The sequence below is a fragment of the Zootermopsis nevadensis genome, unplaced genomic scaffold (genome assembly GCF_977971745.1).
Source record: "Zootermopsis nevadensis isolate Lab colony 2312 unplaced genomic scaffold, Znev_1.0 Znev_ptg000010l, whole genome shotgun sequence".
Taxonomy (NCBI): domain Eukaryota; kingdom Metazoa; phylum Arthropoda; class Insecta; order Blattodea; family Termopsidae; genus Zootermopsis; species Zootermopsis nevadensis.
Genome location: NW_028259142.1, coordinates 2,715,870 through 2,743,416, shown reverse-complemented (window position 1 = coordinate 2,743,416; position 27,547 = coordinate 2,715,870). Strand labels below are relative to the sequence as shown.

Here is a 27,547-nt window from a genome sequence, read left to right as displayed (position 1 = left end):
CCACTGATAACACTTACATATAAACAAAGTCTTTGCAGAACTAACCTAACCAAGAGATTGTGATAGCCTCTTCAGTCATGTTGCTAACGGTAAAAATCTTCACAGGGTGTGTTAGACTCTGTGTCCATATACTAGCCACAAAATTAATTGGGTAGAAATACATTCTACTCTATCCCATTTTCAATCACATTATGTGACAAAACCATACCATTATTCAGGCCACTTCCAGAGTCTGCTGATAGACTATAAGACGCTCCAAATCATAGTTCCCGTTAAAAAATATTTTACCTTGCACCACGCACACAAAACCCTGTCATTAATCCAGTCTACACTACTGAAATATCTTGGCATTATCTTATTTTCACAACCTGCAAGAGAACAGAAGATACCATGAAATCCTGCTATGCTACTTCAGAGGTATGGGGCTGCTAGCAGATTGATGCAAACGGGGATGCACAAAAGATCAAGCAATGTTCATGGTGCAAGGGTTGGATAGGCACCCAACCCTATAATGTTCATACAACTGGCAAGTTACCCATAACAACTATTTTTCTCAATTATGATACATGTCCAACCCATATTTGTCTCTTACATTCTTTATCTTGTATTTATGTAGCTCTGAACTTTTGTAGGCCTGTGTTAAAACCTTTCTGTGATGGAGAAGACAAGTGAAACACTTGGAATACAGTTTGCATTTATTTCAAATAGCACACAGAATAAAACAACAGTGATCACAAGGGAATGTTTCTGAGTAAAATACACAAAATGTAAAATTAAAAGAGCACAGGAACAAGAATAATTATGAGACACAGATGGCCAGCTGGTTCAGATGTGATGACAACGACAGTTTAATTTAGTGTTAATATATCCACAGTTTTAAGGTTGAAAATATATAGTGTACTATAAATGGATTATCTGCCATAGTCAACATTTCTGTAGTGGCAACACTGACAAGCCAATGTGACTCAAAATCTAATTTATGAATTTTTAATGTAGATTAAATGCTTTAAACTTAATTAGAATCAGACAAATGGTTCAGTTGATAAAAACGGTGGCTACAGAATTTGCTTCATCTACTAATACTGTATGCTGTGGATCAAAATAAAAATTGTCCATCAAGATTTAATTTTGGTTAATATCTTGAATTTCATCATAAGATTAGGAGCTGCAAAAGACAAGAGAGAAACTTTTATATTTATGAGGTGGCAACACTGACAGACTATTGTGGCTCAAAATCAAACTTTCTTTGCAAGCTGTGGAGTAAATCTTCTGTTCCAAATAAGTAATGAAAATTTGCATTCGGGAGTTTTTTCATGTGGAAAACCACACAGATAATATGGTAGGTGGAACTTAACTTCTGTAAATGCTTCTAGAAATATTTTGAAGAAAACTGCATTTCCTGTTCTGATCATAAACCAAATGGCCATGTTGACATGTTCACTCCTTAGAATATAAAACATATCACCAAGTTTCAAACTCAGAACAAGGTGAACACGAGTTGCTTCACAACACACTGCACAAATTCATGTCACTAAGGCGACATTAAGAAATTAGACGTTCCTCTTAATGTCTAACATCGAAGCCGCAGCTCAACTTCTGGTTATGTGGCCTGTCTGAAATTCTTTGACCATGATGGGATGGTACCTTAACTCTTCAAGGAGATAATAGCGTGTCTTACCGAACATCATGGCTGAGCGGTTAGCACTCCTACTTCATATTTGGGAGGCCTCAGGTTCAAATCTTGGCCTAGAGGCCAGCTAGCCCAGCTGAGGTTTATCATGGTTTCTCTCCAGGCATATACCAGGATATGACCTTAATCTACGCTCTTTCTTACTGTGAGAGATCATGTTCAACACCCACATGAAAAATCTTTTTAATTTTTCAACAGAAATCTCAATGTTTATATACATATATACACAAAACTAGGCTCAGGTACTATTGGCTCAGCCATATGCATTTCAGTCTGCCTTAATTCATGAATGTCATATACATTCAACAGCTGACAAAATAGGTCAGTAACCCTCCTTAAATTCATTAATTCATCTCTATAGGTCTCTTAAAATTGTTGCTTTTCATTTTCAAGGACATTAAATTCAAGTCCATTACAATCTAAAACACACAAAATAATAGAAGTTTTATGTAGTTTCTGTACTTGTTCCTGAGTTAAAAAACTTGTTCATATGCTTCCTACAATTTGTGGCTTGACATCTTTCAACTTTAAATACTCCGAGTGTGATCATAATAACACGAGTTAATTCAGTGAACAGTCATGTGTCTCACGTGTGATGGTTGTTCACATCGGACTCAAACATTTCCATAACAGTAACACATTCTTCATTTCCTAGAGCAATATTTTTAAAACCTTATGAAATAGTAGGGAAGAACAATGCGACGAGTGGTCCAACGTGAATAGAATTATTCACGTAATATTGCTCTATAAGTAAATGTACACCTATTCTCACAAGAGTGAATTATGTTTAAATCACAGTATTGCCAATATTAACACTGAACTCAATACAGGAAAATTGAATCACAAATATGTCACATTGCTAGTGCATTAAGTAGGGCTGCAAAATACTGCGATTCTAAAGACAAATGTGTCTGCCTTATCCCGATCTTTAATCACTCTCCTACCTCCAAGTTTCAGACATTTGCAACTAATGACAAAAGGTATGAATATTCAAGAATAAAACCATAAAAAAATGTAGTCAGTACAAAGGCCACTTCATAGATTTGTGTACAGTACGAAGAATTCTCAAAAAAAGAAAATATGATTTTGTAGGAATGTTACAGCTGTGACTGCAGTGAAACAAGAAGTTTTTCCAGAAAAAGCATGAAGGTGCCTGTGGGATAAATCTCCGCTGAATTTTGAGACTAGGAGGTAAGATTCACGCTTCAGCCCTACCGCTTAACACAGATACCAATTTGACAAAGTGCTGAGTGGGCCCAGAGCCACCGTAAATGTAATCATGAAGACAAAGACTGGATGCTCTTTTCAGGAATCAAAACCTTGGTCATCCAGTCTATGTACAGCCACTTAGCTATCCCACTTAAAAATAAGACACCAAAATACCGCACGAAGTAGCAGTTGTTATACTTCATACAAATACTGTAGGTTGTATCAAAAGCCTTAAAGCGATGAAAGTTGTTAAAAACATGGAATTTTATGTAAACTAACTGCAGGATATTCTGGAAGAAACACAAATTATAAGTAGCACTGCAAACATAATACTGGCATTACTACAACCCCTACCATAATGTAAAGATAAATAATGCATACAATATGATTGTCAAAACTGATGCTTCCCCTACTCAATTGCATCAGGGGTTGCCTTCCCCCGTGTTCAGCCCAGCAAATCCTGGCGTTTCCCTAAAATGCTGGGAAAGCTTGACGATTCGTACATCTATTTAATTGGCGAGTGCACATCCAAGGGTGTGCTCACAAAGTTTTAACTGCCAGTTTGATCACTTCTTACTTATTTATAAGCAATAGAAAAAGAGATTGACTCTAGTGTGCAAAGGAGCAGTTATAAAACAAAGTATACCAATTTTGAGACATAATTTTTTGTACTTTTATATTTAAAAAAACATTGAAGTTATATGATTGAAAAAAATACTTAATAAAGAGTGCAGAGCAATGAAATGAAGAAGTGCGTAAGGCAACAAAAGAAATACTAAAATTCATCAAAGAAAAAGACAAGCTTTAAAGAAATTTCATTTCATTTTGTCAATACACATGCCAAATTTATTCAGTTATCCAAAGGAATTTCAAATGTACTTTATCTGGCCTGAGCACCCACAGGTGACCAACAACTTCTCAACTGTGTCTTCACATCAGAAATGGTAGTTTTAAATTTTTTAAGTATTGGTCTGGCCAAACTGGTGGGAACGGGCTCCAGCAAACCCCTGTGTGAGTTAAAAATGACAGTATATTGGCACTGTGTTTACACTCTTCATTATTAATATGTAAACATAACTAGTCATTTGTTTGGCTCACTTGGAAAGGAGATGAGAGATACTAACCTAGACGACATGATATTAAAAAGCACCAGGTTCCAATCACTCCTTGACAGTACACAAAAACAGAAAATATAGGATGGCTACACTGCACATTATCAGTTACTTTCCAAGCAAAAGTCTGAAGTATTTGCTCTTTTGAGAACTGTATGATTGTTTATGTTAAACAAATGTTAACACACAGCACACTCCTGGCACTTGCAAGTAACAGTATCATGTGAAAATCATACTCATGATAAAAATAAAAGCAAAAATGCATATACTCATACGGTTCATAATTCTGTCATCATGCCTTCTTTCCAAGGAAGAAAGTACGTGTTGCAATACATAACAGCAACTTTGTCCACTGTTCCCTATGCATAAAATTCTACCTCTAAAATTGAGAAAAGGCAAAGACTGAGGATATTATTAAAAACAAAGATCTGACGAGAATAATTAGACCTAAGAAGTTATACTGACAGAGAATTGGACAAAATCAATAGATCACAGGCTTCAAAGATCAAGAGCTGGAAACCTTCATCATGCAGTAATAAGGGATTTACACTGCCAGTTGGATTTTAACTGTGGGAGGGTTTACAGCAGTGCAAGTTCTTAGACCACGCGTAAGTCATGACATGCAACCAATAAAGCTTAAATAAAGTGGACTGAGGATTAACATAATATCATCCCTGTGCTGAAGAAACATACGCTGAACACAGAAAGTGTGTATGGAGGTACGACGGTAAGTGTTCTTAGCCTGAGTATCAGACAAAGGTCAGTGGTCTTTTCAAGTTGATTCTAACCCTCAGTATCAATTGGCTAAGCGACAGAGTGCTAAACTGGATATGGCAGGAGAGAAGAGAATCCCAACATACTCTGACTATACAGTCCATGAACGTCAACTTATTGACTAAACTTTCAGTTTCATACCTGAGGAAAAAATAGGATATAAAACTGGCTGAAAAACTTAACATTTATCATATGGGATTAAGGGATCAAAGGTGACAGCCATGTTAAATTCAGGATCAATAAAGGCCGAAAGAAAGAGACTAAGGCATTTACTGGAAGGTAATAATGAAATGCATCTTCAGGAAACAGATTGTGACATGTAAACTGGACTGAACTGACCCAGGACAGGATACAATTAACTTTTATGATGAACCTGAATAACTGCATACAAAGTCATAAGGCAATTATTAAAACTGGCATGTAATTATAAACACTTATGATATATGAAAATATATGAGCTGTAGAAAATTTATGATAATGTCCAGTAAGATGATAACAATTATGTGAGATCATTTGAATCTGGGGAATAAAGGGTGATGATGGAAGAACTGATATGAAAAGGTAAACAACTAAACTGTGTGACCATTCAAATAATTCTGTGCCTCCACTGTCAGGCTGGCATAGGAACCAGGAGCTTGTCTAAAAAGTTTTACAACTCTACAAATATTTATCACAGAAAGCAATGTGATCCTAGCATTAGAATTCTACAATCAATGTCAGCAAGATGGAAAATCCCTATACACACTTCAGAAATACATAACTTGCACTCACAAACTCACACTACTACATGAGTAATACAATTGTAATAACAAACATGAATACACACAGATATAATTAAGGACAATGTAGTCCTTTGAAAATGTCAAAATTATTAAACAGTTACTATATTCCTTATTAATAAGCGTAAATTGTTAAAATCTCCCAAGTGGGGAATTGGGGGGGGGGGGGGGGGGAAGGGGCAAGAGGGACCATCAAGTTTGACATTTATTAACCATTTGCAAAATGGCATCTCCACAGTGGCTCCCACAATTTTTAATGAAGAGTTGTTCAAAAATCTGTAGGAGAAATTCTGGATTTCTTCCAACCAATGGTAACAGTTGAACTTATTTAAGCCTTAGGTCTTGACCACAACTTCAGACAGAATTTTCTGGATACAGGAATACATATTTAATAAAGAAATATGTAGTAAGTACACAGTCACAGTATTATGAAGTCTGATAATTTCTGTAATTTTGCAGTTTGCATTATTTCATGCCTAAACTTTTCAAAATTTTCAGGAATGTAAGACTAACCAACTCCAAGACTTTAAGATGCTAATAATTACACAGCTAGTCAAGAAAATTCTCACAGTTCACGGAACCTTAAGTTTAATTACACCTTTAACCCTATCCTGCACCAGAAAAATCCAGTGCACACCCACATTTCCCAATATCCAGCATCTCTCCCAAACGTCCAAATCCCTACAAGATTTATAACTAAATTTTGTATGCATTTCTGATCACTCCCATACATGCTACATTTCACCAATCTGATAGAAATGTATAAACTTTCTCAAATCTGCTTGTCATGGCATTAGCCATCACTGGCGAGTGTCACAAGTCACAATATTATGAGCAAGTATTTGGAGGATCACAGCAGAGCAAATGTTTCCTAACAGACTCATACAGAAACCTCCTTCTGCTACGACTCTCCTCCTTGCTTGGCATTCACTTGGATACCAAGATAACCTGCATATACAGTACATACCTCTGAACTGTGAAACTGGAAAAGATTGTTGTCTGCATTCCAAATCTGAGTACATTTGTACTTCAGTTCACGTCACATCTACTTTTTGATTGAAATGTAATGTGAGAGCCACCGACTAAGAGGACAAGGTGATGGTATCAATACTGGAAAGGGAAGGATGCTTTATGACAAGGTGGTTTCATCATCATAGAAAATAGAAATGTATAAAGTTTGCTCCTGCCAACATCCAAAGATTTTCAAAACAAGAAAACTTTGTGACTGGGGACAGGAATCTTTTGTTACAAGATTTTGTGAAGTCAAGTGAGAAAACAGCTGTTCCTTATCTCAAGATACAAGGCTTGAAAAACAGATACCTTTTCCTTTGTGACATGAAGTGCACTTCTGACACCTGATTTAACAATTTCTTTTCCACTAGACTCAGCAAGACAAGGCGTTTTCCCACAGAAGTAAGAATTTACATCATAAAGCGTGATACCTGATGTTTCTTCATCAAGAAAGTAAAGAAAACTTTAACACATGCTGTCAAAATGAATTCCGCATGAGTAAAATTATTGTGAAGAACAGTTAGGACAGCCAATATTGTGTGTTTCAGGTGTAAGTGAGATTAGTGTATAATACACAAGGTCTATTATCAGTAAAGTACGTACTGTTAATCATGGAATCAGCCAGTACAATGCTCGAAACACTCACAGCCTAGTCTAGTTGTGGAGAAATAGCGAAGACATATGACATCTTACAAGATATAACTGGGTTTTCCTCTGAATCCTGGGGGTTTCACCTTGTTTAACATAAAATCAACTGACAAATATACACATACATCAGAACATCATTTAAACAGCGTGAACCGGCTTAATCACTTTAACTTCACTTATATGGGGATCGCTGCCGTTCAGTGTAAAACAGTTTTCAAAATGCCTACCTCTACTAGTCCACTAAATACAAGAAATTCATAAGAAAGGAGAGGCAAAAGATGCCTTATTAAAAAAATCTGTAACACAAACATACATACAATGTATAGAGGTAGATCATTTAAAAAAAATACATTACTATCATCAACATCAACCACATAATATGTTAACAGCTTAAACCTTGCAATGCTGAATTTTGATGCTGCATAGGGGGCCAATGTAATCCTATGATAAGTTTCCTTTAATGGGGAGACATTTACAAGTGACCACATAGGAAAACTTGTACAAGCTATAGGAATAAAGGAATCTTGTATGAAGTAACCAAGGCCCCAAGTAAGGTTTCTTTCAACAGGAAAAACTCGTATAAGCAACCATGGTCCCAGGAAAATCCGTATTTGAACTCATACATGTAATTAAAAAACTTTCTTACAGAAAGAGGAAATTTGTTGAAATAACTGTTGTTTCAATACAGAATTAAGGCTGGAATGGTATCCATCCTTTTAAAGGCAGACTGATTCTGCTTCACCTCAAAATTGAGTATGATGCACTTAAGAAAAGCAACGACATGAACATACAAACAGAATTTCAAACAATAAGTACGAGCGAAAACTGGAGCGAAGGTGGCAGGAAGTACAAATCAGGATATCAACGTCGTTAACAACAGTAAATTGGCAATGTTATATAACTTACTATTTTTGTGTCCTTGCCTGAGGCTTTGTTAACTGTAAATCTGCTTCACATTTCTTGCAATATAGTGACCTAACGGCAAGAAGAGAACTGAAACTTTTCTACTTTACCATGTTTTCTTCTGCTTTTGTAAAATTCTAAACCTTCACATGGGTACAACAAGAAATAGCTATAACAATGGGATATTTAAACCCTCTGTTAGTGAGAGACTGCTAAACTTTCAAATGTTTTGTAACTCATCATCCCTTAACAGATGACTGGGTTTAATAAAATTTGGCACAAAAATGAAGCCCTTTGGGCCACAATGATGTAGTACATTTCTTTCGGGGGAAAAAAAGTATACATACTTATTTATTTGAATTGTCTTTTTCTGGTCAAGCTTGAATAAAATTAAAAAGAATGATAACTTTGTGGTTAGATGCAAACAGCCATGTTATTGAAGCGCATCTAAACACATTACGTAATTACAACTCTGTGGCTGGGCAAGCAGACATGAAACATCTAAAGTCCACAGATTTCCACGTGATCCTTTTTTAGACTACCATTTGAAAATTTTAAATACAATTTACAAACTGACGCATATGAAATTTGTAAATTATAAGGCAGTCTCCGAAGTTTGTTGTACATGAATTAAAGAATATGTTTACTGTCCTCACAGCACAAATAAAATACTATGACAAAAAGTACTGCACAATTGTGAGGTGATAACAAGGTATGGATTGGTGCATGGGTTATGAACAACAAATGCCTTGCATATGCATGGCAGAAGACAACTTGTAACAGTGCAACAGGTTAGAAAAGTTGTGCTAACACACAAAACTAGTAAAAAACAGCTTCCCTTTAAAGATATAACAACAGGAATACAGGTTCAACAGCTTAAGGCCGAGTGTGGCTGTCAGAAAGTGGATCAGGAAGTATTGCTTCGCAAGAGTACGACAACGGGAGAAACAACAACAAATATCGGGAATTTACAGTTGATAGTAGGCCCCAAGTGTTGATGGCTTCGTTAATCACATTCGAGACACTTGCTGACTAAAGTTTGTATGTTCCTTCAAGGAAGAGCTGCCAACTTTGAACAATACAAACAAGAAACATCAGCCCTCATCCACATAATAATTTGGTCCCCACAATGATAAAAATTCCTTAACCTATATCTTAAAGGAACTTGATGACAGACAGCATCTTGATTGCCTAAGTACACAGCTCTGTGATGCACACAGTAATGTTGGCTTCCCTTCCTCCCTCCGTAGCATCATTCATACAGTGGTACACTGCCTCATTATACAAATTTTTCAAACTTCGTCATTTGTGGTCCTTTGAATTCAATACAATGAGACATTCTGTCCTGACTAGGACTGATACAACAATTTTCCACGGATAACCTTTTGTATAAACGCCAAATCACAACTTGTCAACTCCAAATGAGTACAACTGGAAACACATTTCTAAAATGTGCCAAACACATTACAAACAAACTCAAGGCACAGGAAAAAGACCGAAGACCAAATTGCCACAGATGTGTTCTCACAGTTGTACTAACAATGCGTTATTTTAGATGTCCAAAATATTGCTTTCCGTTGATTAAAATAACAAACCGTAATACTGTTCGACAGACCATAAGCAACACCTCACTCTGATGCTAACACAGGTACATTATTACTGGAACTGTCTGGTCTTTATAGAAGGTGGCGGAAACAAATTACCGAACCACCTTTGTTTCTCTGTCACATTCCTGACCAGTACCTCTCTCCTGCAAGCGGGTGTTACGCCTCCTTAATGTGGATCTAGCAAAGTGTCATTTGTGATAATGTACTAGCTGGTCAGGCCTGCCACAAACATCAGCAGCAGAGCTAAATGAGTAGCGATGACAGGTAGTACTTGTCCGAGAAACACAAGTCATCTAACCATCTAAGTTACGGCATGGCGGGTATCTCCTACTTCAAATAATACCTGGTCCGATCTATGAAACTCCACACTGCTTGTAGATTCACCTGTAGACTGCAGTCTTCTAGGTTGTGATTCAACGTATACTTGTGAGTACCAAAACAGGAACATACTGACTCCAACTTCGGGGCCAAGTCCTCTGAAACACTAGTACCAACCTACAAGTCTGCATGGAGTAAAAACCCACAACACCACGTACTGACATATTCACTGCTACATGAACCTCAATTCTCAGGTAGCTTCAGCTGCTGATGTAGCAGTAACGCTCGCTTATGCTATGGGTGTTTGCCATAAAATAGTTCTCACACTAAAAATGTTCTGTACAAATGTACACAAACTGAACAAGTGAAAATGTTACCAAAAAAATAATAATGAAAGACTGGGCTGCGTTAAAGTATGGTAGATACAACAACGTGTACCTGAAAATTAGAGTTCATAGTTATTCTTTGTTTTGACTTCACATCAACTACACTCCACTGTTATAGCCCCATGTTACCAGTAATAATTCACCCATTTTCTAATATGAACCAGAGCCTGGTTCCTTCGTGTGGTTGGTCAGTGTAAGTGAGAGTTGATGCGCTCACTTACACACTCTTGGATCACATGGTGAGGTCTCTGACAGCCTGTAATATCCTTTTCACATGCCCAACCTTGGTGACACCAAGTTCCTTGAGGTCACGACGTCCCAAAGTCAAGAGTTCGCGTCCACGAATGTCATGGCGCGTGAAGCTTTCAGCATACTCGGACAGTTGCAGCGTTTCCAGCCACGCTGCCACCTCAGCAACGCCCCATGTGGCTACATCACGCGCAGTTCTGCTGCCACCTCCACTGCCACGTCGTCGAAACTTAAGCCAGAAAGGCCCGCGAGCACGGCCCTTCCTTTCACTGTACACCTACATTCACAAGGATATATCAGTATTCCAAAACGTATTTTCGGACGTTTTTCTTCATCCTGTTTTTTTGTTTAAACACATCTGAAAGCTAGATCTGCTTTAAGGGCAAGTGGTAACTATATGTGCCAGCTGCTTTAACAATCAGCAATTCTACATTTTCATTTAAGAGTTACGTATAATTCTCAATGTACAGCAATTATTTCTTCGAATATTATTAACCAGATAATCCTTTCATTGGTGAAGTGCAGTTATCTTTGTGGGAGGAGCTGAATTTATTTATTTATATTATCATTATAATAATAATATTATTATTTAGATTGCTCCAGCTTTAAAGGGTTAATAGGGAAGAATTCCTGTATGCAACTGTCGGTCTGTTTCACACGTTCTTACCTGTTCGTCTGACGTGTGTTTTTGAAAGTGCACAAAGCCTGCACTGTCATATGTCACGCACTTGTGCAATTCCATTTCTAAGTCGCATAGTGTTGTGCACAGTTCGCATTCCAGGTCTGCTTTCAGCCTCTGTAGACAAAACATTACGATCAACTGTAAGGCAGTGAATGATAATGTTATGTAAAAATATAAACATGTTATTAACCTCTCCGCGCGGACCGACGTGAAAATTCGTGAGGCATAAATAACCCCTAGTGGATATCGGTACAGTGTACGTCGGCTGCAAGCTTAATTTTTGTAGCCCATAACTTTTTAACGAATAACGCCAGCGGAATGCGGTTTGCACTGCTTTGTTCTGAAAAGATAACTGTATGTGGACATATGGCAACACCGCCACATTCCATTGAGTTCTACCTGGGAATCTAAAAATAATATCCTGACCTTCTCATTCTCATCATGGATGTCTCTTCGTCTAGTCGCGTACTTACAGAAGCAGAAAGACGTGCACTTCTAGAAGAAGTTTTGGATGAAAGTGACTGTGAGTATAGTTCGGACACTGACAGTGCAATAATAGACATTAATTATACACAGTTGGTGACAACTGGAGTTAGTGATAATGAAAGTGACAAAAGTGGTGGCGGTGAAATACACGAAGCTCAACTTCTGATCCACATCCTTACACTGCTCACACACAGGGCGTTCATCTTATAAGGTAAGATAATAAAACCATCTTTTAAGAGGATTTCAGTGAAATTTTTTTAATTATATCTCATATAGTTCCAAAGTTATGATAATTATAGTATTTTAGAGCAAAATTTAAAGGGACACTAAGAACGTATTACCCCAAGCTCGGACTTTAAATCTCTGAGACAAAGGGTTAATTTTGTGAATGTTGGTATAAACTGTTAAAACACAGCAATAAGAGAACCAACAGTGGATCCTGTTGGGCACATATAACTTTTCTTCCATAAGACTGCATACTGAAGGTATGACATACATCTCAAGAAACAACAGCCTATCAACAAGTGCGGAACACTGGAAAGTTCCCCCACTTATACTCACGAGGTTGTGGCCTTTCTCACGCAAAAACCTGCACGTCTCATCATACAGCCGCCGTACGCTGGACACCATCTCTGTCACTTGTGATCGCAGATTTGGCTAAAACAGGAAAGAAAACTCCGTACAATCTTAATTACAGGCTTAAAGTTACTCTGGAATAGAAGTATTGATTAACGCTTGTGCTTGACAGCAGCTGTACGCTATAAGTAATGTAACAAATTTGTGTGTGACCTCTGAAAAAATAAAGTTCTCTATGGGACCGATGCTGACTGAAATAAAATTTTCTATAAAACTAATGTAGACCCCAATATCAAATTACACTGAAATTCATTCACAAGTTTCAGACACAAACCACACATACGAGCAAACATCCCAATTTTATTAAATTTGTGTACAAAAACCAACTACAGAAATACTACAACGGCTGTTTAAATGTTTCAGTAGGCGAACTGGAAAGAGATCATTCACGGTGTATACGTTTCTCTATTCTGATGGGCACGCATATCTTTAAATGCGGTGTATCCGAATCCACGCATTAACATGCAACTTTTGTACCATGTGGTTCCCGTGTGAACACTGTCTGTCAGGCAGACTTACCCCCTCAACAATTTTGCTGCCTGGATGTAGCTTCTCAATGTGAACGGCAGTCTCTGCTGCCAGCTTGCACAGCTCCACTGCAATAATGTGATGTCTTTTGGTCACCATCTTCAAATACCTACAACCAGAAGGATATAATAACCAATCCGCGCACAATTTAGTATTAACGGCATGTCACATTCTGTAAGTAGAAAGAAAGAATGAGATAGAAGAAAGCGTAACCACATCCATACTATGTAGGGACCATACCGCACCTAATGGTGATGTTACGGTTCCAGGTGGTGGGAGATAGTAATGTATACGACATGTGACAGTTCCCAGGATGAATGTTTCAATTCATCTTAATCAGGTTTGAAAATTTTCCACAGCGATTTACTTAAAACACTTTTAATTTTATGTTCTTCTCTCAAAACAAAAAGATCAGCTTCCAAAGATGCACTGATTAACGCAATGTCGTACTTCAGCATGCCAACGAGGACAGTGACTCACTCGAGAAGCATGGTAACAGCCTCAATGAAGTTGAGCAGAAGCTGTTTCTCTTCCTTACTGAACGGTGACAGCTGAAGCTTGCCCTCCACACCGCTCTGCGAGTGCGACACTGACTGTTGGTGGCGCTGTTTTTCCTTCCATGCACGTAGTGACATCTCCAGGTCCTGCCCAGTGAACAAACAGAATGAAGCTACTGAATTCTGTGAATCCTTTGCACGTCTTAACCGTACCCTACGGAAAGTGAAAAGTGTTACAAATATAAAAATGCTTATATTATTGGCCTGTTTATTTACTGACGAGTGTCTTTAATATGAAAATCTTTTAAAATTTGGCCCAATAAGCAGCCAACTAACTATTCTGGGGCAGAGTGTTTCCTGGACAGTAATCATGAAAGAAATTAAAGCCAAATGTTATAACTGCAGCTTTATCTGATTACTTATATAAGCATAAAACTTCATTTTTCATTCTGACGGAAGAGCACGGATTGAAAATCCCATAAAAGCAGAATAAGACTATGATGGTATAAGATATATCCTCATATTAGCTGCACTCACTCTGTTGCGGCACAACATCTGCATGCGGTTCTTGTGGATGATGCGGATCGCACCTGGCAATTGTATCCATGCTTCCCCATCTACCTGGACTGGAACACCCTCTTCTCCTACAAGACATGAATTACACGAATAGGAAGGCAAATAACACAATTTATCCTTCTTTACTATTTGTTTCCAGTTTACTTCAAATGCAGAGATTACAGAGTGTCAAGTGGATGAAAGCATTGATTACAAATGTTAGATGAAGTTATGGTGTATGATAGGCTTACTAATAGAGCGAATTAACCTTAATAACAACAGCTCTAACAAAAATCACACTTTGAAGCACCCACCTGTACCTTCTTGACAATTTATTTACTCATGAGAAATGAAATGAAATTTTACTTTTAAAGTTCAAGTTAATAAGAATGGTGAAAGAAACTATATCATTGTACCAGCTAGATATGAAGTGTGGACCACTCACCAAGAATCGTAATTTGAACAGTTTGGCACTGGGCGATGCGGTGGTGCTGCAGGTTGATGAGGCGAGATGCTGCCATCTGTACAGAGCCAAACACAGCCACTACTTCAAGAATACGGTCATCGAAACTTGGTGCGAGGAAACAGTCGTCCTCCTTGGTACCACCCCAGAAATTGGTCCCACCCATAAAACTGAAGCAGAGGAAAAGCTCAGTTAGTTAACCTGTGAAGCCGAATCTTGTCTAAATATTATTTAAAAATTAATTTCTTACCTCAAAGAAAACATAGCATGCCTTTATCAGTTTGTTCAGAGACTTACAAAACCCATAAATAAATTATGGGCAAACAACAGAAGTACTGAATATTGGAGCTGGTGCTACACGTAGATACTACTGGCCTTTAAAAGGTTAACATTATGTGTTGAGGTGAGATTTCAGGTTCTGACTGTTTTCCAATTTGTTGCACCACATAGTCTGGTAGAAGTTTACCAATTTTACCAACATTTCAGAGGTGTATGATACCTCCATCAGCGCTAAAAATTACAAGCGAAGATAATCCTACTTCATACCTACCTTGGAATGTTCAAAATGACAATGCCCTGAAGAGACGGCAAAGGGATTTGTTGTCCATCACATTCCAACTGTATTTTCTGCTCTAGGTTCTTGCAGGTTTTCTGCAACAATTTCATTAATCGTCACTACACAGTCTGTAACTACATTCATCTATGGCAAACTGAATCATATCACCATCATCATATCTAATTTTATTCAATAAGCTTCTGAGATAGGAGCATATTTCAGTGTAATTCAGTACAGTGGAAATATAAAGTCAGGAACCACTTAGTTTATCCTCAATCATCGAGGTAAATACTGGAACCATACCTGCAGCCATTCTTTGCTCCCCAACACACCATACCACATGTAGTTCTTGGCTCGGGAGCGGCACTTCTCAGGATGTTCCTCTCGCTTTTGGTGGAAGTCGAGCGAGATCTTCGCGTCAATACCAATTCCAAAATAGTTGTTCATCACTGCACTTTCATAGTATCCTTCACTGTAACATGACGGTAATGTATCACTCTTCTCGCTCTCAAACACACAATTTTAATGTTTCTGTTCTAAGATTATTATTCCTAAGAGAATTGCTTAAATATCTGCAAATGAATGATGAACTACAGAAAACAATCAGGCAAGCATTCACTGCTGACTGTGGTCTTTTGGACTGTGATGCCATGTGGTTTCCTGAAGATTACAGTAGCATCTTCCTTCAAAACGTTGGTAATGACAAACAAAACTACATGGTGTCACAATCTATGAGACTATCATAATATCTTCACTGCCATAGAAACCTCAAATCACCACAAGAATTTTTCCTTTGCAAATCAATACCAAAAGCTGTCACTAACCTAACAGAGATTGAAGATTTCTGTCTTCTGGGTTGTTGCGCTGTGTAGTCTGGTAGATGTTAATAGGGTGTGTGGGGCTATGTTTATAGGTGCCGGAATGTGAATGAAGTAGCCCTGATGACAGAGGCAGTATGACCTCTGAAACGTTGGTTAACATCGACCAGACTACACAGCGCAACAACCCAGAAGACAGAAGTCTTCATACTCACCGCTGTAAAACCTCAAATCTAACACAGATTGTTCTCATCTCTTGGTAATACTTACAGCAACGTATCCTCAGGATCCATCAGAGGCGAGGCAGAAGCACAGAGTGCACCAGCATTGGCAAGAAGCACCTTGCTTACGAGACCGACACCTCTACTAACATCTGCAATAAAGCTCACAACTTTACTGAATGTCATGGTTGAGTGGGTAACACTCCTGCTTCATATTAGGGAGGTCCTCGGTTAAAACATCAACCTGAAGGCTGGATATCCTGACTCAGGAATTCTGTTTTTTTCTCTCAGTATCTCAAGAAAGGTTTTGTTATCTCAAATAGGCCATAACTGCTTATTTCCACCTCCTTCCCAATTTATTGTTCACAAATTATCCTACCAGTTATATTACGCATAACCTAGAAGTTAAGTAAACCAAGATGCAATCGCAACCGGTCACCACATCTTTCAAAATCACTGCATGACATAATGACAATGGTAAATGTCATTTTATTTTATTTTTAAATTAAAAAATGGAGAAACATACAACATGACACAGAACACTATCACACTGGTCCAGTTCAGAATAAAAACAGCTTCATATCATAAGATTTAGTTCAGATTTCCAGTACAAAATTTTGCCAGAATGTCTTATAACAGCTGCAGACATACTAAGCCATGTTCTGTAAATGCACTTAAGATGGCTCAGAGCAATATCCATCTTAACTCAGCGCACTTACTTGGCCACATCGGCAACCGGACGAGAGGGTTGATGATAGGCAGTCTCTTGGTTGGGGCCCTGACCTCAAAGCGGTTGTCCTTCCCAAGGCTACATGACCTGTTCCGGCCTAAAGCAACTGAGGTACCAGTCGCTATCCCAGCATCTGGGGCCTTCAGTAGAGATGCGCTTGAAATACGCCGAGGAGGAGCGGAGGAACAGTCCAATCCTGAAGTTGGGGATGTCACTGATACTACAACAGAACAGCAAGCATCAAGATCACCCACAAATCAAACTGAGTGTACAATAAATGATGCTTTATCACCTGGTTTTTAGAGAAATGTTAGTTTTGGTAAACAGAATTACATGAGTAATCATATATTCCTGATGGGAAACAAAGATTCAACTGTGTCGATGGTTATATGGCGCAGACAAGAAATAACAGGATGATTATGAACAATGAGTTGGAAAGAATGTAAGAGCACCCATAACTAATTATAAGTTGTACTGCGTCATCTGCCTGGATGAAATTGCTCACATTTACACATGTTGTCCTCGGTGAATCTTTGTAACATCTCGTCACCATCGTCTGACATCACAGGTGATGGTGGGTTCACAATCACGCTGATCATAGGAGGGAATGGTTCCATTGGTATTTTGGGTTGCCTTGCAGCCAACGCCTGCCTTTGCTTTGCCTGACAACGTGAAAAGTAAGTGTTACGATGATCCACACACAATCATCACCCATGCCAACATGAGTAGCTGAAATACGGATACATGAAACTCAGAAACAAATTAACAAACGCCACGGAGAAGTCTTCTTCAGAACCGAACAACGATGCCCTAGCCACAGAATTCTCTGACATTTATAGAACCCATATGTTCATCAATATTTCACAAAAGCCTACAGAAACAAACACCTTTCATAATACTGTCAAGGACAAATCCCACTGCGGTTAGAATTATAAATCACACCTAAATTATGCAAAATGCAAACATGAAAGTAAACAACAAAACAAATTTGAAAAGGGACCAAGAACCATTTTTGACGTAAATACGTCTATATTTTAGGGTCAGTGTCATTCGGCAAAAATGTAACAAAAAAGTGTAACTGCATTGTTATGTTACCTAGCAAATGTCAATTCTTTACATGGCATTGTTGTTACCTATAAAACATTACATTACATTCATCTACCACAGACCCATCTTAAGCGTAACTAATTCAAGTTAAATAAGCAAAGTCTTAATCAAACTTATCTCAATTGTAAAGCATGTATAAAGGAAATATTTAGAATAAAGCCAATATATAAACTTCCTTTCCATATAGACGTATTTACGTCAGATTCTCCGGAACCGTGGTTCCACTATCACTTTTTATATGCAGAATGCAGTACTGAACAGTCCCTGTGATGTCACAGGCTGATCACAATACAGCATGACTGGACCTCTCTACTGTGCTGCCTCTTCTTATGCTTAACAGCATCAGCAAGTAATTAACACACGCTGAATATCCTGTTTCAAAATCTTGACAATAAAGTTCGCCGTCATTTGTCTATCCTATTAGCTTCTCAATTGACTTCACAGAAATAAAAAAAAAAACATGCAGGCAGAGAGACAGACAGCATGCAATGCCCTACAAAGATGTACTGAAACACGCACCTGTATGTGATACTGGAATAACTCCTCGTCATCTGCCTCAGAGGCCGCGAGGCTTGGTCTGTGTGACGCCAGGGCAGAACGAGATATGGGCACTGCCTCAGCACTCAGGTTATTGTTCGATCCCTGAATCTGGATTTTAACAGCATCCAGATACTCGCTGGGTTCTGTTACGACATCACTGTGTTGAAATGACACAAATTTGTTCACTGCACTTTTTTCCTTTCTTCCATCTGCAGATCTTATTTGCTTGTAGAATGAGCGTCGTGCAATGTCATTGCCCGCCTCAAAATGAGCAAAGCTGCAACTTTTCACAACTTTTTTCCACTCCCTATCCTCCTCCCATTCCGAATCAGATTTCTCCTTCGGTGACAGAGGAGAAATAACGTCCTGATCATCTTCTGTAGAAGAAGGTGTGATAAGTGTCCCACTGATATCCACAAATCCTGCCGTGGCAAGTTCAGTTTGCAGATCTGTAGCCCCTTCGTCGTTCGGATTGATCAAGTGTAACCCTGGGACTGCTGCGTCTTCATCCTCATCTTCCGGTTCCATTGCTTCAGGAGAGTCTATGTGGCACATATCTTTCTCCATATCCTTCAAACTAACGGTCGAAGATCTTCTTGTTTCATGGATGTCTGAAATGACTAATAAGTCCATTGTGGGGGCTTTGCCCTGAACATCTTGTGGTGAAGAGAGAGCTGTTGGTCCACTATCACTAACACTGATACTCAAGTTTTCATGTAACTGGCTTACAGCTAACTGTAACTGTTCATCAAAAGTCTTATGAACGCTTTCTCCAGCAGCAAGGCGGTTCCCCTTATCCTTCTCTTCTTTAGATGGTAGTGACCTCTTTGCCTCGTCTTTCACATCGGGGATCGCATCAATGGGAAGTGAGAGGAAATGTTGTAGAGGTTTAGAAGATGTCAATACAAGAGCCTGCACTTCTGTATGTGAGGGAGTGAAACTGGGAAAATGGCTGTCGCCATCCTCAGGGGGGATGAGACTGCGACGCCTAGCCTCCTCATCTGCAAACTCAACAGGAACAGGTAGGGTGAAGAGGTCCTCGCTGCAGCCTGAGTCACGACGCAGGTCTGGCAGTGGTGAGATGGCTGTGAGGAAGTTTGAGTAAGATGTGAGGTCGGGAGATGGGGAGTGTGAAAGCATGAGTGGGGACAAGCAGGGACTAGCTTCTGTGCTGGATAAAGATTCAACAGTTGGTAATACCTGCAACATGAAGATCAGGGTCTCACCATGAAACAAAACAAGTAGACAAATGTTTTGTGTGACAATACATAAACACTATACAAAACCAGCAACTGCATTCATGACCTCTTCACTACTATTGCGTTCAGGGCAGCTTTGGGGGTCAATCATCATTCTAATGTGAACAATAAGAATTTTAGACAGTTACTTTTAACTAAAACAAATAATCACTACTGAATTATAATAATTTACATGTCCAACACATATGGTCTGCTAATTCGGAGAATGAACTGTCTACAGAATCTGATGATAACATACGAGTGTGATATAATTTACTTTCCAAGATCCCTTGAAGAATAATACCCGAGTGTTTAAAACTGCAGAAGTGCGATCAAACCTTTCACAGAATAATTAATTACAAGACGAACTTGTCATAAGATACCTTGAGTGTGCTGATGGGTCGAGAGAGGCCCGGAATGTCAAGCGTTTTACTGGCCTGACGCTGCTGCTGGTCAGGGGCTGGTGGCGTGATCAGGAAGCTGGGACCAGCACGTGTCTTGTTCTGCTCATCCACGGCCTGCTCCGTGTGCTCCACCAACTGTCGGATTGCTTTCTTGAGACTGTTGGCCCGACTCATGAGGGCCTCCTGCTGTACAAACTCTGACTGCAACATGGTATAATGGTAGCACTGTGCATTCAGTCGCTAAAAGAGGCTGAATTTCAGTTTCATGCAATATATACACACACATGTATGAAGATTGAGGAGGGGGGGGGGGATCTCAAAGGATGATATACATATCACTCTGAAATGCTGTTGATTTAATACTATTATCCTGAACAAGTGCATGTCCAAACTAAGGATAAACTGGTGACAAAAAGACATATTTCATGGTAAGGTACAGAGAACACGCATTTGGTAAATTTTGAGAATTTTATTAGGAGAATTCAATGAAAAAAGTAGAGTAATTTACCTTCCTCGACTCATGGATGTTTGTCAGGTCCTTCTCTGACTTCTCGAGTACACTTTTCTCTGCCCCTTCCTGCAGCACATCAGCTTCCACCTGCAAATGTTGACACACGACCTATCTTTGCCCTGATCACAAAACGTTAATCGACTTCTTCCTTTTTACATCAGAAGTCACCCAGCTGGGACCCATTCTCAGGAACATCTGCTTTCCAGTTAACTATTTGCACCACTGACAAAAGCATTCAAATGTCTGTATGTGTTCGACTGATCACCAGCATTAAAAAATTCGTACAACTTTACACACATGTGCATATGCACACACAGTTACATATAACTAACTGTGAGACAAGATAGTTAAATGCAGCTAATTCCGTAGCAGGACACAATCCTGGGTCAGTTTAAAATAATAATAATATAATCCTGAGGCTTCTCCATTAAATGAAAACCTAAACATTTTTTGCCCCACTTAATGGTACCTGCACGTTGTCGTGGTGGTGGGGCTTGAGTACCTCAGTGATCCCAAGAGCTACTGGTAGGGCCTCCCTAGCAAGTTACTGGAAACATTTTCATATCGAAACAAATTAATGTTAATTAATTTTCAGAATCAAATTAAGATCCTTTATTAAGTTCTGACATTATAAAACTTATGAAAGTGAGTGAGTCTATACAAGCTGTCTGGTGCTCATTAATATATTGTAGAGAAATTTATTTTCTAAACCTGCAGGTCAGAGAAAATAAAGTAAAACAAACAATGGTGTATGTCTGTCTGTGTGTGTGTGTGTGTGTGTGTGTGTGTGTGTGTGTATATATATTTCTGTCCCCACCCACCGACAAAATCCATGAATATTACTAGAGGCAAGCCAGAAAATGTGTACTAGATCCAACTGCACCGAAGACCATTCACATAGAAATCCACTGCCTTACACCAGACCGGCACATCATAAAAACAGTGGATGAACCTCACCACATTCTGTAGCTCCTCCTGTCGCAACAATCCGGCTCCATCCTCCTCGTGCTGCAGCGTCTGCAGAAGGCAATCCAACTTCTCCTTCAGCATCTGGCACTTGTCTCCAAACTGTTGGTCCCCCTGACCCAGGCTCACTTCTGTCGCCCGTATGATGAAGTCCTTTACCGTCTCAAACAGAATTCTGCAACACAAACCACTCTGCATTTTCCTGTATCTGGCTTACCTGGAATAAGTTAATGAAAAGATTCTCTTGAGATGATACGACAGTGTTAATTTCAAGAGTCATACAAGTAAATACAGTAACAACATGAGCACAGTTTCCATTTAGGGAATTGATTTGAAATTCTACACCTAACTACCCCCCAAGGAGCAGATCCTTTTTTGAGAAGCTACCAGCAAGCTCAACTTGTCAAATTTGGCTTCTCTTATGGAACCTAAAGGTTTGTTACCATCTTCACGCAAGCCCACCACTGGCCTCTATTCTAACTAACTAACTAATTAGATGGCTTACCGAACCCGAAGGTTCATCACCGAATTAACCAAAGCCCTCCACCGAACCCTGTCCTGGGCCAACAAAATCCAGTCTCCTTCAACTCCTATCTCCCATAGATCCCGCCTGACATTTTCCTCCCATCTACGTCTAGTTCTCCCCAGAGGTCTCTTCCCCTCAGGCTTCCCAAATAGTGGACCCAATCAACCAGATGGCTTAGGGAAACCGAAGGTTCATCACCGAATTAACCAAAGCCCTCCACCGAACCCTGTCCTGGGCCAACAAAATCCAGTCTCCTTCAACTCCTATCTCCCATAGATCCCGCCTGAGATTATCCTCCCATCTACGTCTAGGTCTCCCCAGCGGTCTCTTCCCCTCAGGCTTCCCAAATAGTGGACCCAACCAACCAGATGGCTTACGGAACCCGAAGGCTCATCACCGAATTAACCAAAGCCCTCCACCGGACCCTGTCCTAGGCCAACAAAATCCAGTCTCCTTCAACTCCTATCTCCCATAGATCCCGCCTGACATTTTCCTCCCATCTACGTCTAGTTCTCCCCAGAGGTCTCTTCCCCTCAGGCTTCCCAAATAGTGGACCCAATCAACCAGATGGCTTAGGGAAACCGAAGGTTCATCACCGAATCAACCAAAGCCCTCCACCGGACCCTGTCCTGGGCCAACAAAATCCAGTCTCCTTCAACTCCTATCTCCCATAGATCCCGCCTGAGATTATCCTCCCATCTACGTCTAGGTCTCCCCAGCGGTCTCTTCCCCTTAGGCTTCCCAACCAATACCTCTTGTCCCATCCATGCGCACTACATGTCCCGCCAGAAAAATTCAATCCATACCCCCAAATCCAATGTCCCTCAGATCCATTTTAACATTATCCTCCCATCTATGCCTAGGTCTTCCTAGTGGGCTATCCAACCAAAATTTTGTGTCAAACAATCATTCATTGCAAAAAATGAAACAGAAGTGATTCCCGCGACTATTAATAAATATGCTGCAAAAGTAGACACACCCTAACAGCTGATAGTTTTCCTGTATACCTTATTATGTTCTCGCGTTTCTAATCTTTGTGTCAGATGTACCCACTTTTTCAGCCTCTTTAAGAATGTCTGAGCTATTAAGCAACACACGAACTAGCTGGCTTAGGGGACCCAAATTAAACAAAGCCCTCCACTGTTATGAAGCAATACACAACGTGACTAACTTGGCAGCTGAGATGACAACAGAATATTCATCAGACTGCAAAATCTTGGCAAGAAGCGAGACCATTGAATCCTCGTATGCTGCAATAGTAAGTGCTGGGTCTGTCTGCGACAGCTTGCGGGTTGGAATCGTAATGCTTTTCTCAAAAACCATGATACTCCATCTGCAAGATAATTGGACAACAAAAGAATCAAACATGGAACCTCGATATCACGTGCCACACCATAAGATTCTCTAATATTAGGTTTTGACACTTAATTTTTATTTTCATGGCTCAATGAGGTTTCACTGCAAGACCAGCAATGTCTGGTTATACTGAGCAAATTTAATGTTTGGAAAAATTAAATTCCAAGCCAAATTTGTCTATGATTCTAACAAAGGGACATTATAATCTGGAGCATGTAACGAGCAGTACGATGAGGAACTGGTACTGCATTGGATTCTTATACTGGGCTTGCCTACACAATGTGCTGTATTCACGATAAACGAGACTTGTTGATACTTCTGTTCCTTTCAAAATTTTTATAAAATTAGGAAACATTCAGTTACATAAGAAGTATACTTCATTTTGTACGTCCTCCATGGAGAGAGAGAAAACATTTGTGAAACAAATGTGGGCTGCAGAATGGAGCATGCTGTGGAAATGAGAATGGATTTCACAGAATGGGTCGTCATTTTGGTAAAGACCTGAATTGGCTCACGACAGTAACTGCTCTATGGCACACACCTGTCCAGCATTTTGGTAGATGCCTTTTCATATTTCTCTAGGAGCTGCGGAATATGAGTGTCATCGTCACAGGAGCTGCCCCAGCCCAGAACTCGAGCCAAATCATTGCCTGTTCCCAACGGCAGCACGCCCACCTGACACTGCTTCTGTCAACATGCAAATGGACATGAAGAATTCTGATGCAAAATGTAAGTTAGAATTCTCTACTGAAAAAAATCACTAAAACACTTGACACATTCACCATAAATGCTAAACCAAAACAGAAGAAAATTGAAGGAGAAAGATTCAAAATTGAGATGCACTTACATGCATGTTGAGGTAGTCTATTTCAGACAGGACCCACCCCACAGAACCATCCCCACTGCACACCAAGATGCGGAACGGATCGAAGTGCCGGAAAAGACGCAAACTGCGGAGTAGACAGACGTCACAATTGTAACCTAACCAGACATACTTTCTGCAAGGCTTATGGAGAAAATGTCATGTCGACATACGCCCCACATCTCAATCGCTTAAGCAACTGCCTCTCGGTTGCATGAACAAAGTTCAATTTCTGACAAATATGGCGAGATTTCTGCCTTCACCACTTATGGAATCCAATGACGGATTTATATATTGATGGCATTAAATCTTCAGGTTCTAATACAAAAGAGTTGGTTGCTTAGTAACAAAATTATTTAGTTAGTAAGTTATTAATCCCACAGTTAATTATTATTTTGTTCTATTGCTCATTACTTAGTTACTTATTCAGTCACTTACTAAGTAATTCATTACAGCACATTCAACAAGCATTTTAACACAGTTTCTTGCATATAAAAAAGTATACGTGGAGAAAAGGCTTTCTCCCGACCATCCACCGGCACAGTACCATAACGCAACCATGATCTGACTCACCCAAAACCTGGGCCATTGTTAATGAGGTCAAACACTTGAGCCGGGTTCAAGTATTGCTTGAAGCGTCGCAGAAACTTGACCCCCTGGTTGTCTCCGGACTTGGAGTTGACAAACACGAGCAACGGGGAACAGTCAGGTGGCCTCACTGCTTCCCAAGCTTCATCACTGCCTACCAAGCAAATTCACGTCATATGTATGAGTGTGTCTTAAACCACGTGACATTTTAGGTTCTCGGCAAAAATGTAAATGTTACCTCCTGGGTTGCGATGTTGTGTGGACTTGTAGATAGATACCAATGTCTTAGAGGAACATACTACCTCTTTCTTTGCAGTATGTTCCTCAACAAAGATTGGAATCTACTTAAAAGTTCATGCACAGTAAATAGAAGAACATACCAATACTGTGCAGGGCAATAGGAGGCACGACACTAACTCTGCAGGGACCCAGCGGACAGTAGATTGGGTGAAGCGGACGACAAGCAGTGTGCACTGTAGTTCTGCACCACAGACACCGCCAGTCCTGCAGTCTGAAACGCACAAGCACTTCAATGTATCACTGGAATTTCTTTTGTCAGTAATTTGTCACCTGGCAATGACGTTCACACTGAAGACTGGCATGATTCAACATATTTCATACAAAAATCTTACCACAGGGAGAGTGGGGGGAGGGAGAGAGAATATAACATTTGAAAGAAAAATCCTTCTTACAAAATTTTTGTTTGACTCCACCACAGAAAGAGACCACTTAGGAGGCTACAGTTGTGAGGATAATATTAGAGTGGATGTTACAGAAAATAGGCTGTGAACCTGTAACCTGATTCAGGATTAGGTCCAGTGGTGGATGGGATTTTATTTGACGGTGATAAGATGAGTGAGTTACTCTGAGAAGACACTAATCTTATAATTGGTTATACTTTCTAGCATTATAACCTCACCTCAACACTGAACCACAGGTTTTATCACAGACAGAGCATTTGGCATATACAGGCAGGTTCCCCTCCATCCATTGGTGGGGCATTGTGATGTTCTGGAATACAAGCAATTTTATCTCTTATACTCAACGGCAAAGCACAAAAGACACACAGATTGGGAAAATTATTGTTTGGCACCTGTACCAAACTTTTAAAACTACAATTATTTTTCTGTACAATATTTTCAAAAATACACATACGTTTATACAAATTTGCTTTAACGCAAAACTCGAGACACAAAATGTTACACTAGTATTTTTAGGTGTACTGATAAAAAAATTAGATACGAAAGCACACACCCCGTCCTTGTCCTCGATGATTTCCTTGCCGACACTGGCAAGGGTGGTCCATTTGCAGTTGTTGATGGCCTTGGGTTCACATCGTTTGTGTACCTTATACTTGCACACCTCACAACTCAGTCCATGAGACATCACACCTGCACCAATCACATCAAGGGATGTTTCATCAACATATCTATGCAGAATGTACGACCGTACTGTCCAGCTGTATTAACCCATCACCAGACTCAGAAAGTGCAAGCACCCCACAATACAGACTACAGTAAACACTATATTTTATGACAGCTTTTTGTTTCCAATAGTGACTCCATGACTTGAGAGTCACCAATTTTTAAGTCCTAGAAGCGTGCGTAAACAAAGTTACAGCAAAATCACAAAATGAGTGACATCATTTTTTAAAATCTGGCATTAGAAATTAATGGAATAAGGGGAATAATACAATGACAAAAAATTAATTTTTTGAATAAGGATATTGTTAGACTACCCATGTCTCAAAACTTTCCTCGTTATCGATCAGTACGGCACAGTCTTAATACATATTGACATTATTAACATAATAAATTAATTCCCCCAGCCCAGTCTACTTTTGTAATCAGGCCCGAGTCCCCTGGGGCATTGAATGCACCTGAGAGCACCTCCCTGCACACATTGCAGTATGTGGGTCGAGCATGTGATGTGGCATACCAGCAGTGATGCCCTGACAGGAAGTCACGAGGGTCACCAGCCTGAAAGGAGAAAGAAACAATGTAGAAGTGATGGGGTTGGCGATACTAGCACATATATGACTGACGTCTGTCTGTCTGTAGAGAATTAACTTGAGAAACAGTGGACGGATTAGGAATAAATTTAGTATGAGTGTTGAGCCATGTGGGCCAATTTCCTATGATCAGTATAAGAAAATGGTGTACGAACGAACTTGTGAGGTGGGATTCACACTAGCGCCATTTACAATAAGGTCATACAATCATACATGGTTACAGATCTTTGGAAAATAAAAAAGGACATTAGGAAAGTAATTCTTTGTACAATGCAAAGGAACAAGCGGTGGTTGCATGAAAAAAGTACTCGATTGGAACTCGAACTCATTAACACAAGTGTACGAGCCCAGTGTGCTACAGCACAGCTGACTCACATTGTGTTACATTGTTATTTATTTATACCATTTATTTAAGAATATACCTCATGAACAGTTAATTGTCTTCGAGCATCCATCAAGTGGGCATTTACTAACTGTAAAAGTTAAAAAGTATGAGCTACGAGTCCATATCGAATTTCATGAAAAGCCTTGAAATCACAATGCAATAACGAATGCGTACAGAAGGTTATCACGGATTAAG

At 39.5% G+C, this 27,547-nt stretch overlaps 1 protein-coding gene across 3 annotated transcripts in view; it reads right to left on the bottom strand.

The window, feature by feature from the left end:
- Positions 1-683: 683 nt before the first annotated feature.
- The window catches only part of LOC110829550 (diacylglycerol kinase eta), a 65,298-nt gene continuing 38,434 nt past the window's right edge, over positions 684-27,547 (bottom strand). For 2 of the 3 annotated variants that reach the window (XM_022063366.2, XM_087346220.1), the window contains 24 exons: positions 26,836-26,935; positions 26,211-26,347; positions 25,876-25,967; positions 25,337-25,467; positions 24,942-25,110; positions 24,354-24,456; positions 24,048-24,193; positions 23,322-23,483; positions 21,616-21,799; positions 20,656-20,745; positions 20,127-20,348; positions 18,485-19,705; positions 17,364-17,520; positions 16,848-17,078; positions 16,178-16,280; positions 15,393-15,561; positions 15,084-15,184; positions 14,516-14,703; positions 14,053-14,159; positions 13,499-13,662; positions 13,010-13,127; positions 12,416-12,511; positions 11,354-11,482; positions 684-10,963 (listed from right to left, as the gene is read on the bottom strand). In XM_022063366.2, the coding sequence (XP_021919058.2) occupies positions 10,670-10,963; positions 11,354-11,482; positions 12,416-12,511; positions 13,010-13,127; positions 13,499-13,662; positions 14,053-14,159; positions 14,516-14,703; positions 15,084-15,184; positions 15,393-15,561; positions 16,178-16,280; positions 16,848-17,078; positions 17,364-17,520; positions 18,485-19,705; positions 20,127-20,348; positions 20,656-20,745; positions 21,616-21,799; positions 23,322-23,483; positions 24,048-24,193; positions 24,354-24,456; positions 24,942-25,110; positions 25,337-25,467; positions 25,876-25,967; positions 26,211-26,347; positions 26,836-26,935 (4,614 nt within the window). In that variant the 3' untranslated portion in view covers positions 684-10,669. The remainder of the gene's footprint in view (positions 10,964-11,353; positions 11,483-12,415; positions 12,512-13,009; positions 13,128-13,498; positions 13,663-14,052; positions 14,160-14,515; positions 14,704-15,083; positions 15,185-15,392; positions 15,562-16,177; positions 16,281-16,847; positions 17,079-17,363; positions 17,521-18,484; positions 19,706-20,126; positions 20,349-20,655; positions 20,746-21,615; positions 21,800-23,321; positions 23,484-24,047; positions 24,194-24,353; positions 24,457-24,941; positions 25,111-25,336; positions 25,468-25,875; positions 25,968-26,210; positions 26,348-26,835; positions 26,936-27,547) is intronic. The other variant, XM_087346219.1, reaches the window with a different exon arrangement.